General features: G+C 50.6%; 3 protein-coding genes across 4 annotated transcripts; all 3 read left to right on the forward strand.

Annotated features, from left to right (window-relative positions):
• Positions 1–1725: 1725 nt before the first annotated feature.
• Positions 1726–6727, forward strand: LOC136500852 (pentatricopeptide repeat-containing protein At3g29230-like). 2 transcript variants are annotated; one of them, XM_066496313.1, is made up of 4 exons: positions 1726–3869; positions 4127–4175; positions 4281–4495; positions 5373–6727. In XM_066496313.1, exon 1 carries the CDS (start codon positions 1853–1855, stop codon positions 3698–3700), a length of 1848 nt encoding a protein of 615 aa, XP_066352410.1. In that variant the 5' UTR covers positions 1726–1852; the 3' UTR covers positions 3701–3869; positions 4127–4175; positions 4281–4495; positions 5373–6727. The 2 variants fall into 2 exon arrangements, with proteins under 2 accessions (XP_066352410.1, XP_066352409.1); XM_066496312.1 differs by lacking the exon at positions 4127–4175 and having other exon boundaries at positions 5373–6725.
• An 839-nt stretch (positions 6728–7566) lies between these two features.
• LOC136500085 (uncharacterized) lies at positions 7567–8235 on the forward strand. The gene is made up of 2 exons (XM_066495502.1): positions 7567–7690; positions 7777–8235. Exons 1-2 carry the CDS (start codon positions 7567–7569, stop codon positions 8058–8060), a joined length of 408 nt encoding a protein of 135 aa, XP_066351599.1. The 3' UTR covers positions 8061–8235.
• A 4335-nt stretch (positions 8236–12570) lies between these two features.
• LOC136500086 (uncharacterized) lies at positions 12571–12873 on the forward strand. Its single transcript, XM_066495503.1, has one exon. It carries the CDS (start codon positions 12571–12573, stop codon positions 12871–12873), a length of 303 nt encoding a protein of 100 aa, XP_066351600.1.
• Positions 12874–17314: the final 4441 nt, after the last annotated feature.

Raw genomic sequence — 17314 nt, forward strand, 5'->3', positions numbered from 1 at the left:
GAAAGTCTAATAATCAATAATAAATAATTTAATTAAAACAAATTGGTGGTCGTGTTGACCCCGCTGTGGCCTTTTGGCTAGTGCGGGCGGGAGGTCTCGCTCTCGGCTCTCGTCGTCGGCCCATCGTCCGCCGGTCCACGACGGGGGAGGCGGCACGTCCAGCGCCGGGACAAACCGCGCTTTCCGCGTCGCTGTCCCGCCCGACGAGGACCGTGGCGTCGAGGAGGGTCTCTCGCCGCCCTCGACTCCTCTCGCGGGTCCTGTGCCACCGGACCGGGCCGACGACCCACTGATGTTTCCAGTTTCCTCCTTCTGGGCCCCGAGGCCCCCGACGGCTTGTCCTGGCCTGGCTTTCCGGCCCACGCAGTCCCGAGTTCACCTTGCCCTCGGCCCGGAAGTCCCATGCAGCGGGCCTCTCCCCCACACAGGATGACTGTTAGGCATCTCCCTCACACAGCAGGCGGTGTGCTGTGCGATGTTTTCATGTTTCCTCCTGCCCATATGATATGACTAAAGCAAACAATGCAGAATAATGAAACTGAAACCGCGTTTCTACACTTTCAGAGCTAGCTTCAGAACTGTCCAACTTGAATTTGTCAGCTAATTACTGCTAAGCTTCAAAAGTTGCGAGGCAGGGACTGTGTGTGGCATGCAATATTATATTATTGATATATGTTTATCTCTTTCAGCATTATTGGCATCTCCGTTAGTGCTATTGGGTTTAGGCTAATTGTTAGATTTACCTTCACAATGTGAAACCATAAAGTAATCTATATGGTGGGTCACATGTCAAATGAAAAACAACACTCGTGTTCCCCCTCCGAGTCCGGACTCTTGTCTCGGTCGTTTCCCTCCCTCTCGTCGCACACGGCATACCTAACCACCTCTGGCTTCCCTTTCCAGCGGCAAAGATCCAGGCCCTCTCCTCTGGAATCAATCGGGTTTTGGGTTTTGAGGAATCAATCAGATTTACCATCTAAATTGGTGTTCGGAGCGATTTTGGATTTTGATTTCGGGTTTTAGGTTCGGGTCCACAGAAACTTCACCAGATCCGAATCCACCTGTTGCCATCCCTACGGGTGAAACAACATACCCACACCCAAGGGTAGAACCTTATCGTCCTGTTTTCAGCAGTACTTTTCAGCGAAGGAACAATATTTTCTTCTCACAATAAACCAGCACCAGCATCAACAACAGCCAGATTTGAGCGAAACGAACAGAGGCCTATATCCGTACCCACAACTTCGGGTGAAATTCTATCAGCCTGTTCGTTTGGCTGTGGCTTGTCGTAAACGATCATAAATTTCTAGCCGGAACAGTATTTTTCTCTCACACAAACCAGCCAGCAGTACTTCTTCACGAACCAGCAACGATACGAACCAGCCAACCAAACAGGCTGATATGTCCACGGTTCCACGTCCATACCCGTTACAATTTTTTTTTGAGAAACATACCCGTTACATTTTTTTAGCAAACATACCCGTTACATACGATACACCCGAGGAGAATTGCCATCCTTGGGCCCTCTCATTATCCATGCTGGCCTCCTGGGCACTCAAGCCCAATGCTTAGCATGGCCAGAAGTAGGCCACAGGGCCCCGTGGAAATAATGGTCCACTGCATGCCCGTCACCAGTTCACCACACGGTCCAACTTATCCCCTAGTCCAAGGTTTTGGCTCGGCTCCACATGTCAGCCAGCCAGACCACATCCCCAAGCCTCCCCTTTCCCGAGCTCCCTCCCACTCCCACCCTTTCCTCGTCGGCCGAGAACCCCCACCTCCGCGGCGACCATCCACCAAGGCGGCGCCGGCGCCGGCGCCGCCGACGCCGACGCCGACGCACCGAGATTCAATGTCCGCTGCCGCATCCTCCGCGCTGCGCCCGGCGCCGAAGTGGGGCGGCGCGCCGTCGCACCGCCGGCTCGTGGAGGAGCACCTGGCCTCGCTCCCGCACGGCCTCCCACGCCTCCGCCACGTGCAGGAGCTCCACGCGCAGCTCCTCAAGCAGGGGCTCCACCGGGACCCGCGCGCCGCGTCCAAGCTCATCTCCTCCTACGCGCTCCTCCGCCGGGTCCCCGCCTGCCGCTGCGTCTTCTCCGCCGCCGCGGCGCTCCCGAGCAGCCCGTTCGCCCCCAACACCGCCTTGCTCACCAAGACGCTACTCCGCGCCTACGCGCTCAACTCCCTTCCCCACGCCGCGCTCGCCGTGTTCGTCGACATGCCGTTGCGGCAGCGGGACACGTTCACCTACTCCTTCCTCATCAAGGCGCTCGCCACTGCGGGCCTCACGCCCGTCCGCGCGGCACACGCGCACGTCGTCAAGCTCGGGTCCGTCGAGGATACCTTCGTTGGAAATGCGCTGATCGACGCCTACTCCAAGAACGATGTGCTCTCGGACGCGAAGAAGGTGTTCGACGAAATGACGACACGGGACGTTGTGTCCTGGAACACGGCCATGGCCGCAATGGTGCGGCAAGGGGAGGTGGACGCAGCAAGGAGCATGTTTGACGAGATGCCCGAGAAGGACACGGTGAGCTGGAACACGATGCTGGATGGCTATGCCAAAGCTGGGGAGGCGGAGGAGGCCTTCGAGCTGTTCCAGCGCATGCCGGGGAGGAATGTGGTGTCTTGGTCGACTGTGGTGTCAGCCTATTGTAAGAAGGGCGACATGGAGATGGCACGGGTTATATTCGATAAGATGCCGGCCAAGAACTTGGTGACATGGACCATAATGGTCTCAGCGTGCGCTCAGAAGGGGCTTGCGGAGGAAGCAGGCAGGTTGTTTACTGAGATGAAGGAGGCTGCCATTGAACTTGACGTAGTTGCAGTTGTGAGTATCCTGGCTGCATGCGCTGAGTCTGGCTTCCTTGCCCTTGGGAAGAGGATTCACCGGCATGTGCGCCAGAGGAAGCTGGGAAGATCAACCCTTGTATGCAATGCCCTGATGGACATGTTCTGCAAGTGTGGATGTGTTAACCGAGCCGACTACATCTTCGACACTGAGATAGTCGAAAAGGATTCAGTGTCATGGAACATTATAATTGGAGGGTTTGCAATGCATGGGCATGGTGAAAAGGCGCTGGACCTCTTCGCACAAATGAAGCAGCAAGGCTTTCACCTTGATGCCGTGACGCTCATCAATGTTCTCAGCGCTTGCACGCACATGGGGCTTGTGGAAGAAGGAAGGAGGTTCTTTGCCAACATGGAGAGAGACTATGGCATTAAGCCTGAGATGGAGCATTATGGTTGTATGGTCGATCTTCTTGGCCGTGGAGGGCTCATTAAGGAGGCTGTCGACATGATCAAAAGCATGCCTTGGGAGCCTAATGAGGTCATATGGGGGTCCTTGCTCAGTGCATGCCGACTGCACAAGAACGTGGAGTATGCAGAACTGGCAGTGAACGAGCTGAGCAACTTGCAGCCCTCAAATGCAGGGAACTACGCTGTCTTGTCGAACATCTATGCAGAGGCTGGGAAGTGGAGCGATATGGCGAAGGCAAGGGTGCAGATGAAAGGAACAGGGTCTCAGAAAACAGCTGGCTCAAGCTGGATAGAACTTGATGAGGCATTCCACGAGTTCACAGTTGGGGACAGAAAGCACCCAGAGTCTGACCAGATATCTGATATGATTGATAGGCTGAGTTCGCATGTTAAGTTTGCTGGCTGTGTTCCGGTTGGCCATGAACTGCTTGTTCAGTGAGTGATATGGGCATGCTTGTGATTATACTACAAAAAGAAATGGTAGAAATTCCCACGGCAGATCTCAGAGACTTATGCTCTCCTCCAGCTTCTGAATTCTGATGCGATGCAACCATAAACAAAGCAGCCATCCATCATGTGACCAGTGGAACCGGCTGTGCTTGCTTATGGTAAGCCTCAACCATAGTGGGATTGGTACACCTTGATGTGTAGAATTTCATTTATATACTTAAATAAAAATATAAAGTCTTAAAACGAAAGAAGTGTCTATCACTGCTGCTGGTTTGAGGCAATATGCAACTCAGCATGGGGTGGGTTCTCATTATTTGACTATTTGTTGCAACAACCATTTTATTCATTCCTCAATTCTCTTTATAAAATGCCATTGTATACTATGTCTGCTCAATAACCTGTTACTGTTTGCCAGCTGCTATTATCAGATTGTGTAGGAAGATGATTTGGTCCGAGCCTTCTTGGTAGGGGAAACAATTTAGTTCCATGGTGCTTTTATGTCCTTTAATCTTTTTCTTACATTTTTAGGTTTTGCTTTATTTATTTGAACTTTGTATTATAACATGCAGAAACTTGTTTGGGATTTGTATGTGATGCTTGATGAAATACATCCTGAGGAAGTTCCTGTTGATTTGAAGATTCCAGAATCTTTTTATGAATTATCTGGGATATGAAGAAGGGAAAATTTGAAGACTGCCATTCTAATTTTGCTAAATTGGAGACTGCCAGTATAATTTTTGCTAAATATAATTTAAGGTCGTTTGCTTTTAAACCAAACGCTATGGTAAGCCAACTTCTTTCTTTCCCTAATTCATTTAAATGTTGAGAGTAAACTATCCATGCCGGCACTTACTTTTGGCAATAAACTTTTAGTTTATGTCAGTTCTTAGTTAATGTTGTTTGGTTATGTATAAACCTGATTCTCATAGAAATTGGATGTCCTTTTAATTTGATATTTAATGATGCTATCACCCATGCTTTGCTTTGAGATTATTTGTCAATGTTTTCTTGTACTATCAACACTAATGAAAAGATCTGTATTCACTTTTATATTGTCCAAAATGTAGTCTAAGAGCATGTTTTATACGAAAGGATGTCTTTTCATATAACAATGCGTACGGTTTCAATGTTTCACAAACTTACACCCTTTCAACTGAAATGTATCTAATTGAGCCAACTCATAAGTATTTTCAGATCTGAAGGTTCATAACTCAGCCTGTTTGCTTGGTCGTATTTGGCTTATAAGCCATGGCTTATTAGCCAACGAACAGTATTTCTCTCTCACACCAAACCAGCCAACAGTACTTTCAGCCATAGCTTATAAGCCAAACCAGCCCAAACGAACAGGGCGTTGATCGAATGACGTAATGAGGATGCCACATTTTAGGACTCAAATTTGCGGTAAAGAATGATTACTTGCCTCCATCTAGATCAGTAGCTCGATCTGAATCTCAAGTTATTGTACATCAGATCAGTATGGTAGAAATCTCTAAAGTTTTTGGTACTCACACAATGTCCCACAAAGCTAATGCACCTAGTGTGCGTGATCACCAACCTAAAGTTTGATATCAGCTAGTGTGCCAATCTATACAACTTTCTATGCTTCTCTCTTATCAGCAAGTTGCAGTTCGTATACTCATTTTCTACATTATACCATGCAGATGGAGAGCATGGATAAGGAATTGAGACCATCAAGGTTATCAGAGCAGCTAAACAAACACTATGCTGCAATTGCTATTCCTCAAGGCCTTTATTGCCTTTTGTTGCGTTTAACTGATGAATACTCCTCAAAAGCCTTTGCAAGGGAACAACTACCACCCCCTGAGTTGGTGCCTTGTCTTATGGACAACTCCTATTGCTATTTTGTTTTAGCATCAGATAACATCCTTGCGGCCTCAGTTGTGATCAGATCAACAGTTAGATCATCTCTGAAGCCTGAGAAGATAATCTCCCTTGTTATTACTGACAAAAAGTGGCATCTTGTCATGAACCTGTCCGCAGCGCATCCTGTGAAGCCAGCTTTCAGGGCCTTCTCTTGATCCTGTAGTTTGAGGAAATTTCTACCTTGTCTGCAATGCCTCGAGTTTTTTAGTACTGACAAAAATACTTATTTATTTGCCATGCATTCATTATCTGCTTTGAACTCTCTCTATCTTGCTACCGTTGAGGCGAAAAGGTGTTCACCAATTTGCTTAGTTAACAAAAGAAAATGTTCCTGTACTTGAAGCTATAGAAACTGTGCCACTGCCAGAGATTGTCAGCATGGCTATTGTCTTGCAAGAACCAGTGCTAGTGACAGCAAGAGGGTTGGTGGTCCTGTTGGGATCAAGAAGCAAGAGATGCTGATGAAATACATTTTTCTCTCTTGAGATATCTTGAGCTTTCTCTACCTATATGATACAAAATGTAGTTATATTTGTTGACCTAGTTGATGAGAGATAAGCTTAAGGAAGGTGAAGGTATGGGCCAAAGAACGGAGACCTCGTTTTTCTTGGACATGATGCATTTACTTTGTGCAATATTTCGCTGGTTCTGTAAATAAGGCAATGATGTATCTAATAAAATTCTAAATACAATTGTTTCACTTTTCTTCCCAAGGACCCAGGTGTATATCTGTAACTAGTATTATGCTACTTTGGCCTGCTAATGAGTCTGAAGTGGTGCTGGGCTGCTGATTAGTCCTGGGTATTGTTGTCTATGTTAAGGATACGGGACACAAACGGAATTGCCGATGATATCTTGTGCTGTTGAAATTGCATATTATGATAGAGTCAAATATGGTAAATGTTATTTCGGCATGAAGAATCATCTGCAAAAAAGTATGGTGAATGGTTGACTTGTACAGTTGTACTTTGCGGCCATATGTAGTTGCTGGTTAGCTGCTTGGAATGCATCTTGGTCTTGCTATACTTTTATTTACTGCATGATCTGAATTCTGAAAAAAAAAAATCAAGTGAGCCGCCATACATGTTCCTTTGGTCTGTGATGAACTTCTCTACAAGTGAACCTTGTGTTGGACTAACAGTAAAGCCCACAATTGCTGATTTTTAATAAAACAATGTTTAGTTCTTCTGCTATCATCCAATACACACAACACAAGTTGAATTCTTTGAAGGACTACTCAAATTCAACTTTTAAATAATATTAGCGATTAATGCTTACTGCTTCCTCCATCTGAAACAATAGTTCACTGTAGGTTTGTTCTAATTATTTCTCTGAATTCATGATCAAGTTCATATAGAAAATCCATCAACATATACCTAGAATATGAAATTAATTTCATAAATTTTCATGAGTGGTCTTGATAATACAATTATTTGAGCTTGTATATATGCTGATATTTTTTTTTCTAAAAATTTCGTTAAAGTTAGAGGAGATCAACTTAATTAGAGGTTAGAACAAAGTTTATAAACTATATTGGAGCAGATGTACAATTTAGAGGCTTTTGATGAAAGCGGGCTGGTGTTCATGCCACAAACGATAATACGATATTGCTATTGCACGCACCGAGTTGGGCCGCAAGCCCGTTTGTGGGGCCGTGCATGGCAAGAGGAGTTGATGAGCTTCCTTTATTAATTCAAAATCGTTTTGGAAATACAATTATCCCAATAATAAGATTTTAGAGAGATACTCCTATCGCCAGTTGCTGCCGCCTAAAATATTTTATTATAGATAGATATGCTCTTATGACCAATTACTGCCGTGTAAGGCAGCGCCGGTGAGTGCACGGACTCTGTTTCTTCTTGATGAGGAGGCGGAACGGAGCAGATCGAGACTCGAGACAGCAACAATATTGGGATATATAATATTTATTTATATAAATATATGCGACGGAGAAGAGGGTCACGTGCTGAGATGGCGCCCACACGCGGTCGACTGAAGGGTATCTATCCGGAGAGGAAGAAAGGCAGCAAGTCGACGCCCAAACAGACATCGAAGAAAGGCAAATCGCAGCAGCAACAGTGCCAAGGCGACGCAGGTACGTACACCTACTATGCGGCATGTCGTGCGTACAGTATACATGTATCGTCGCATTGACAACTTGACATGTATGTATATGCTCAGATTCCGGCGGCGGGTGCACCGCCGAGGAGGAGGAGCTCCGGCGGTTCGACATGGACATGTGCTACGGCCCGTGCATCGGCGTCACGCGGCTCCGGCGGTGGGAGCGCGCCGCTGCGATGGGCCTGCGCCCGCCGCCGCACCTCCGTGACCTCATCCTCCGGCAGCAGCATCACGGCGGCGGCGCCTCGTCTCCACCAACCAAGAGCAAGAGCAAGAGCGACGGCCGCAATAATGGCGGCGACGTCGTCTCCCAGCTCGAGTGCCTATGGGCAGGCAAGGTGTAGCTGGAGATGGATCTAATCGGTCGACGTCGACCCAGACCTTTCCCCTTTTGAGATAAGAATCGCTGGTTGTACGACCCATGGAATGCGACCGATCTTCACCTGCAGCTTTATTTCCGTTAGACCGTTACGTTGTTTGTCAAGTCGGTCGGGTACGGGACTCTACTCGGTCTGGTTTAGTCGCTAAATTTTGGATGCGCAAAGTTGGTAAAAGTACTGTAGTATCACTGTAGCATTTCGTTTGTATTTGATAATAATTGTTCAACCGTTGACTAATTAGGCTCAAAATGTTCGTCTCGCAAAGTACAACCAAACTGTGCAATTAATTTTTAATTTCATCTACTTTTAGTATTCCATGCATGTATCGTAAGTTTGATGTGATGAAAAATCTTCTTTTTGTATAGTGTCAAAGTTGGAAATTTGGGAGGAACTAAACATGCCCCTAGATTGCGCCACCACCGTTACCTTTCGTTTCAGTTACAACTTGCTCCTAGGAGCTACTTTTGTACGTTTGCTTGGGAATGCGATGTGTGTACAAGCTACTTTTCGTTTTAGTGAAGTACATTCTTTGCCATGCGCTCTTGTTTTAGGAGACAATTCCTCGTTGCCACTAAAAAAATATAGCACTTCCTTTGTTTCCAAATTTCCTTCACTGCCGTCAAATGTTTTCTGTGTTTCCTTCAGCTAGGCCCCACCATTGATCCTCTGTTACGGTCGCCAGATGAATGCAGCGGCGGACTTGTCGCAACCGATCCCCATCCACCCCGACCCGACGAGCCTACGTGCAACCCGTCCCGACGACTGACGCAGAGCCCTGCGCCCACAAGCTCTGCCTCGCCTGACCTTGAGGCCACGGGCTCTGCCTCGCCCGACCTCTGGGGGTGGACTCCACCTCGCTCGACCCTTGGGTTCGCGCTCTGCCTCGCCCGACCCTAGGACCGCGGACTCTGCCTCGCCCGACCCCAAGGCCATGGGCTCCGTCTCGCCCGACCCTTAGGTTGGCGCTCCACCTCACCCGACACCGAGGCCGCATGCTTCACCTCGCCTGACCTCCGGGGGCAGGCTCCGTCTCGCCCGACCTCCGTGGGCGGGCTCTGCCTCGCCCGACCCTTGGGTTCGCTCTTCGCCTCGCCTGACCCTAGGACCACGGACTCCGCCTCACCTGACCCCAAGGCCACGGGCTCTGCCTCGCCTGACCCTAAGGCCACGGGCTGCGCCTCGCCCGACCCTTGGGTTGGCGCTCCGCCTCGCCCGACCCTAAGGACGTGGGCTCCTCCTTGCCCAACCCTTGGGTTTGCGCTCTGCCTTGCCGACGGAGGCCCATACCTCCACCAACCACTCCAGGTCCAAGCATATGGCACTAGGTCAAATCCCTAACACCAGGGAAGAGACCAGCATGCCCTGATGTAACCCGTGGCCATGATGAGCCATACTGGAAGATTCACATCAAGAACAGTGTCGGGCGTACCGGTATTGGTCTGCCTAACCCTTGTACGAACACTGATAGGCACGTCGGTTCACCACGACGTCCGCTAGGACAGAGTGGAGCGCCGTAACTGGTAGACAACGCCTGCGCATGGCGCCAGTGATGGACAAGACCACGATGTGGCGCCGTCCTTGTTGACATCTATAGTGTCAGTGGGACCCACATGAAGGGGAAGAAGGACCCGGCGACCCTGCTCTCTCTCGTTCTTCTCTTTTCTTCCGCTGTAACCCGTGCTTTCCCTTGGCCTATAAAAGGGAAAGCAGGGCGCCGCTAGTAACTTAAAACACCGACAGTTGGCGTGCCAGGTAGGGGCCTTTTGTGCGTCTAGACATCCACACCAGTCCTCGAATGGCTAGTCACAACGTCAGCTGGGTCCCGGGTGCGCACGTGTGTTTCAGAGACTTGGACTTCATCGTCACGACAGAGGGAGAGTTGGTGCAGGCTCCCGCCACTGTCCAACCTATCCACTCTACCGGCCTCGACATGATCGTCGAGGTGCTTGAGGAGCTATAGCTGCATGCACTAGAGGCCCATGTCCCCGGGAGCGACCAACTCCTCTGCATCGACTATGGTAGGTTAGAGCGCCAGCTTGGTGGCTTCCTGGGACCCCGACCCTCCCGGGAGGACCTACGCCACCATACCTTCTCATTCGCCAATGTCATGGCATAGCTTGCCGGAGGAGAGCCGCTCTCTTTGGCATACCTCATCTGGAGCGCCCCGACAACGCTCCCGTTCGGTCTCCGCAACGCCACAGAGACCGTTGGCCACCTTATGGCGCAACGCGCGCCTCCATCCCCTGCGAACGATGAGTTTATGGGGATGACCGAATACATCATGGAATCTTTCCACAACCTCCTCGTAGGAGAGTCAGAGTCGCCCTCTAGCTCTGACTCTAGCAGGGGGAGCCATCACCCATCTCAAGAATGTTTCATGGTAGGTACCCCTGAGGGACACATTGAAAACATCCATGAGGAAGAGGCTACCCTAATGAACGACCTCGATGACGAGGCTGAGAGGGATGCAGGGCCCCACCTCGCCTATGGGTGGAGCAGCTGAAGGCCTAACACCACGAGCTCGAGGAAGCGCGACTCTAGCTCGAGCAGGAACGCGTGGAGCTCGATCGAGAGATCGAGCGCCACAGAGATGGTGGGCGTGCACACGCCATGGCCCGTGACATGAACTAGAGGATCATCGAGGATGATGAAGCACTCCCACAGTTCGCTCGGGCAAGCCAGAACATCGCTGCTACGGTGGCCTTGCACCGAAGGCTTCTAGGCCCCCCAACGCCCGAGGATCGTCGGGCCCATCATGAGATCCGCACGCTACTCGGGTGTGTGGCGGCGCAGCAAGCCGAGAGCTCGCTGTCTTGACAATGCGAGCTCAACGCTAGCCAGCGCGTACCCTTAGAGTGACCCAATAAGGACATGTTAGTCCACCAGGCGCATCAAGGCGGTAGGCCGTGCACCGGGGTCCTGGTGCATGAGCGTCTTAGCCACCACCATGACGCACGTGACACCCTCGATGCCCGTAGGCATGCCCACGACGATGCGGGGGAAAGGGCTAGCCATGGCTATCACCCACGTCGTGGTAGACGCTACAATAGCGGCGACGACCGAAGCCCGAGACCCAACCTACCGGGACCACAGGCCTTCGGCCAACACATCCTCGACGCCGTCTTCCCACCACGGTACCGACCACCAACCAACATCCTGAAATACTCTAGGGAAACAAACCCTAGACTGTGGCTCGAGGATTACTGGCTTGCCTGCCAAGCCTATGGAGCGGATAATGACGATTTCATTATCCGCAACCTTCCATTATTCCTAGCCGATTCGGCACGAACATGGTTGGAACACCTTCCGCCTAATAAAATCCAAAGTTGGGCAGACCTAAAGGAGATCTTGGTGGTAAACTTCCAGGATACGTACAAGCATCCTAGGAACCCATGGGATCTCAAAAACTACCGATAGAAGGCCAGAGAAACTCTTCGTGGGTACATCCGGCGCTTCTCCCGGCAATGCAATGAGCTGCCCAACGTCGCTGATGCCGACGTCATAGGAGCCTTCCTGTCTAGGACCACCTGCAAGTCCCTAGTTCATAAGCTAGGATGTAAGGGCCCATGAACCACCAAGGAGCTCCTCGACATCGCCACCAGCCATGCCTCGGGCGAGGAGGCGGTCGGAGCGATCTTCGACTGTCTCAAGGGTAAGGAAAAGCAGGACGAGGATGTCGACGAAGGCGCCTCCAACTATCCTAGTAAGAAGAAGAACAAGCAACGGCGCGAGGGCTCGCTCGTGGCCGTCGCTAACCGTAAGGGGGGTCACAAGCCCATTGAGGGTACCCCAGACCACTTCAAGAAGCTGCTCGAAGAGCCATGCCCGAACCATGCTTTCCCCGTCAAGCATCTATACAAGGACTATGACCTCATGAAGTGGTTCTTGTCTGGAAGCTTCAATAGGGGGGAGCATGGGAAGGACCCTAAGCCGACCACAGATGACGCCGAGGGGATGGACAACGACTTTTCAATATTAGATGGCTGCCTCATGATCTTTGGAGGGTCGATGGGCCTATGACTCCAAGAGCCGCCAGAAGCTCGCGAGCCATGAGGTCTATATGGCTGAGCCAGCTGCACCTACCTTCCTCTGATGGTCGGAGTCTGCCATAATCTTTGATCGGACCGACCACCTGAAGAGCGTCCCGCAACCGGGGAGATATCCACTCGTGGTTGACCCAATCATCGTCATGAAGTGGCTCACCAAGGTACTGATGGATGGAGGCAGCGTCATCAACATCATGTATGCCAAAACACTCGATGCCATGGGCATCGACCGATCGTTCATCCGACCGACCGGAGCTCCTTTCCACGATATCGTGCCTAGAAAGCAGGCCATGCCACTTGGGCAGATCAATCTACCCGTCACCTTTGGGAATCTGACCAATTATAGGACGGAGACCCTTACCTTCGAGGTGGTCGGGTTCCACAAAACCTACCACGCCATCCTAGGACGTCCATGCTATGTGAAGTTCATGGCCATCCCCAACTACACCTATATGAAGCTAAATATGCCAGGACCATGTGGGGTCATCACCATTGGTACCTCCTTCCAGCGCGCCTACGAGTGTGAGGTCGAGTGCTACGAACATGCCATGGCGATCATCGCCTCCAAGGAGCTTACGGCCATCAGGAAGGAGGTCGCCGAAGAAGCACCTAACCCCAAGCGGTCGGTCAGGTCTTTCGAGCCAGTGGAGGGCACCAGGGAGGTCTTCATAGACCCTAGCGTCTCCAAGGGCAAAGTGGAGCGCATTGGCACCACACTTTCCTCTAAATAGGAAAGCACGTTCATTGATTTCCTCCGCTCCAATAGAGACATCTTTGCGTGAAAACCCTCAGACATGCCAGGCATTCTGAGAGAAGTCATTGAGATGCCTTGAAGATCAGGCCAGGCTCCAAGCCGGTGAAGCAATGCCTATATCACTTCGACGAGGGGAAACGTAGGGCCATCGGCAAGGAGATCACGAAGCTTTTAGCGGCTGGGTTCATCAAGGAAGTATACCACCCCGAGTGGTTAGCCAATCCTATTCTTGTACAAAAGAAGAGTGGGAAATGGAGAATGTGTGTTGGCTACATGAGTCTCAACAAAGCGTGTCCAAATGATTCATTTCCTTTGCTATGCATAGACCAAGTAGTTGACTCTACCTCAAAGTGTGAAACCCTTTGCTTCCTTGTGCGTACTCTGGATACCATCAAATCACGATGAAAGAGTCAGACCAGTTCGCAATATCTTTCATCACCCTATTAGAATCATTCTGCTATGTCACAATGCCATTCGGTCTGAAGAACGCTGGGGCTATGTACCAACGTTGTATGCTCAAGTGTTTTGGGGACCTCATCGGGTGAACCATTGAGGCCTACATGGATGACATCATGGTCAAGTCCAGATGAACTGACCAGGTCATAGCTAACCTTGAGCAGACCTTCACAAAACTCTGAGCAAACAACATTAAGCTCAACTCCAAGAAGTGCGTTTTTGGGGTCTCGAGGGGTATGTTGCTGCGTTTCATCATCTTCGAGTGTGACATCGAAGCCAACCCGGAGAAGATCTTGGCCACCATAAGGATGGGCCCAATTCAGAACATAAAGGGGGTACAACGAGTTGCAGGGTGCCTTGCCACGCTCAGCCGCTTCATCTCATGCCTCAGCGAATGGGGTCTCCCCCTCTATCGGCTTCTAAAGAAGGTCGACCATTTCGAATGGACGCTCGAGTCCCAGGAGGCGCTTAACACGGTCAAATGTCTTGTGACAAAGGCCCTGATCCTGGTCCCTCTGATCGATGGGGAATGGCTTCTGCTCTACATCGCAGCCACCACACAAGTGGTCAACGCCACCCTGGTGGTAGAGCGAGAAGAAGAGGGACACACCCTGAAAGTGCAGCATCCCGTGTACTTCATTAGCGAGGTCCTGTTCGATTCCAAGACCCGCTGCCCCCAAATGTAGAAGCTCCCATATGCCATCCTCATCACCAAGAGGAAGCTACGTCACTACTTCAAGTCACATCTGGTGACGATCGTGACATCCTTCCCCCTCAGCGAGGTCATCCAAAACCAGGATGCCATGGGGAGAATCGCGAAGTGGGCACTCGAGCTGATGGGTCAAGGCATTTCGTATGGCTCTCGGATGGCCATCAAGTCCCAAGTGCTAGCTGATTTCATTGCGGAGTGGACCGAGGTCCAAATGCCACTAGCAGTCGTGGACCAGGAGTACTGGACGATGTACTTTGATGGATCGTTGAAGAAGAAAGGCTTCGGTGTGGGGCTAGTCTTTGTTTCGCCCCTTGGGGTACGCATGAGGTACATGGTTCACATCCATTTCTCCTCCTCCAACAATATGGCTGAATATGAGGCGCTCATCAATGGCCTATGCATTGCCATCGAGTTGGGTATCTGATGGCTTGACATTCAAGGTGACTTCCAGCTGGTCATCGACCAAGTCATAAAGGAGTTGAGCTACCACAATGCTAAGATGGTAGCATATTGCCAAGAAGTCTGCTAACTAAAGGACAAGTTCGATGGTCTTGAGCTCAATCACATCCCAACATGTCTCAATGAGGCGACCAATGCACTGGCGAAAGCATCATCCAGCCGAGAGCCGATGCCAACGGGCATCTTTGCTAGTGATCAGCACAAACCCTTGGTTCACTATGAGGAGCCAGAACAAGCCGATGCCGGGCCACTTGCCTTGGGCTTGGGGGCTAACCAACCATCGACTCCATCCGACCCCGAGGTCATGGAGCTTGACAAGGATCCAGCGACATAGCTCGACCCTCTGGCTGACTAGAGGACGCCTTACCTCGACTACCTTCTTCATGAGGCACTGCCGATGGATGAATCAGAGGCTCAGCGGCTCACGCTTCGCGCCAAGTCCTTTGTCCTTATAGACGGCAAACTCTACAAGTGAAGCCACACTAGGATCCTGCAGCGCTGCATCCCCATCGAATAGGGAAAGCGGTTGCTGAGCGATATCCGTGGTGCAGTCTGCGGTCACCATGCCACGCCTAGAACCTTGGTTGGAAACACATTTCAACATGGCTTCTATTGGCCAACCGCAGTAGCCAACATCGAATAGATTATGCGCACCTGCGAAGGGTGTCAATACTACGCTCGGCAGACCCACTTGCTAGCCCAATCATTCCAGATGATCCCCATCACATGGCCATTCATGGTCTTGGGGCTCGATCTGGTCGGACCTCTCAAGAGGGCGTCTGGGGGCTATACGCACATGCTTATCACCGTAGACAAGTTCACAAAGTGGGTAGAGACCCGACCGATCTCCATGATTAAGTCTGAGCAAGCCGTGCTGTTCTTCCTTGACATCATACATCGCTTTGGGGTCCTGAACTCCATCATCACGGACAATGGCACGTAGTTCACCAGAAAGAAGTTCCTCCGATTCTACGATGAATACCACATCCACGTTGATTGGGCCCCCGTGGTGCACCCCTGCACGAATGGGCAGGTCGAGCGCACAAACGGCATGGTCCTACAAGGCCTCAAGCCTAGGATCTTTAACCAATTGAACAAGTTTGGTGGACGATGGGTCGCAGAGCTTCCTATGGTGCTCTGGAGTCTGAGGATGACCCCAGCCGAGCCACTGGCTACACACCATTCTTCATGGTCTATGGTTCTAAGGCTATCCTTCTGACCGACCTCGATTATGGAGCGTCGAGGGTCAGGGCGTACGATGAACAGGGAATCAAGGCATCCCTCGAGGATGCCATAGACCAGCTAGATGAAGCGTGCGATGTCGCCCTCCTCTGCTTGGCCAAGTACCAGCAAGCGTTGCACCGGTACCACAGCCATCGAGTGTGGGGTTGGGCCTTCAACATCGGGGACCTGGTGCTCCATCTCGTCCAGAGCAACAAGAACCGCCACAAGCTCTCTCCACCATTGGAGAGACCGTATTTCATCATAGAAGTGCTTCGACCAGGCACCTACAAGCTCAAGACCATCAACGACAAGGTCTTTGTCAACGCCTAGAACATTGAGCAGCTATGCCGCTTTTACCCTTAGTATACGCATGCTTTTTCTTATTAGTTTTTGCTATCGACTCCCCGATCTTTAGTGACACCCGACCCTAGCAACGGCAAGGGGCCAGGCCTCACTCGGGGGCTAATAAGAGTGTATCTGGTGGGCATTCTCTACGCCTGACCCTTTCTCACGTTAAGACCCAGAAGCGAGGTTTGTGGAAACAAACGCTGAGTAAAACTGGTCGGACTGTGAGAAACCTATGCCCCAGTGGCTATGGCGCCTTTACTCACCAGCGTGATCAGAGTTTTTTTCTGCACCCCAAGCTTTTTAGCATTAACTAAGGAAAGCGTCGATGCACCTTTAAGAGTATATCCACCTAGCAAACATTCTCTGTGCCCGACACTCTCTCACGTTAAGACGTGGAAGCAAGGGTTGCGAAAACGAACGCTGAGTAAAACTGGTCGGACTACGAGAAACCTACGCCCCAGCGGCTATAGGGCCTTTGCTCATCAACGTGATTAGAGTTTGTTCACCCGCACTACGGGCTTTACGGCCTTAACAATGGAAGGGGTCAGAACACACTAACTTTTTTATACAAAAAGGGGAGAAGGGCTAAAAAGCTGTTTGGCCATAACAAAATTTAAGAACTTGTCCATTTATTACAAGTTCGCCACCTAGCTTATCTGCCTAACTAATTTCTTGGGGGGATGATCTCATCATCTATCTCTGTAGGAAGGCCCTGTGCTAGCGGGTCACCCAAGCCGATCGAACGGCTCAGGCTGCTGTCGAGAGACAGTTAGAGAGTAGTGGAATGCCATCGAGGTAAGGCTTGTGCCATTGGATCACACAAGTCAATTGGATGGCTTGAAGCCGCTACCGAGAGATGGGCCACCCTTAATTTATGAATGTTTTCTCTTATTTTCGCTGTCGAGCCCCTGACCCCAGCAACAGCAAGGGGTCGGGCCTCACTCAGGGTCTGGCAAGAGTGTCTATTCGGTAGACATTCTCTGTGTCTGACCCTTTATCACGTTAAAAAACTAGAGGCAAGGTGTGCGGAAACAAACTTTAAGTCAAACTGGTCGGACCGTAAGAAACCTATGCCCCAGCGGTAACGGTGTTTTGGCTCACCAGCGTAATCAAAGTTTTTGTTCCCACACCCTGAGCTTTAGCCTCTGCCTTTCTAGGAAGGGTTTGGAGGGGCCTACCTGCGTAATCTTCATCGCAGAGAGGCTAGCAGGTCACCCAA

Source organism: Miscanthus floridulus, chromosome 13 (genome assembly GCF_019320115.1).
Source record: "Miscanthus floridulus cultivar M001 chromosome 13, ASM1932011v1, whole genome shotgun sequence".
NCBI classification, from domain to species: Eukaryota; Viridiplantae; Streptophyta; class Magnoliopsida; order Poales; family Poaceae; genus Miscanthus; species Miscanthus floridulus.

Coding starts and splice junctions, on each gene's coding strand:
- LOC136500852 (XM_066496313.1), top strand. CDS start 1,853: ATGTCCGCTGCCGCATCCTCCGCGCTGCGCCCGGCGCCGAAGTGGGGC.
- LOC136500085 (XM_066495502.1), top strand. CDS start 7,567: ATGGCGCCCACACGCGGTCGACTGAAGGGTATCTATCCGGAGAGGAAG. Junction 7,691..7,776: donor ACAGTGCCAAGGCGACGCAG/GTACGTACACCT, acceptor GTATATGCTCAG/ATTCCGGCGGCGGGTGCACC.
- LOC136500086 (XM_066495503.1), top strand. CDS start 12,571: ATGGCCATCCCCAACTACACCTATATGAAGCTAAATATGCCAGGACCA.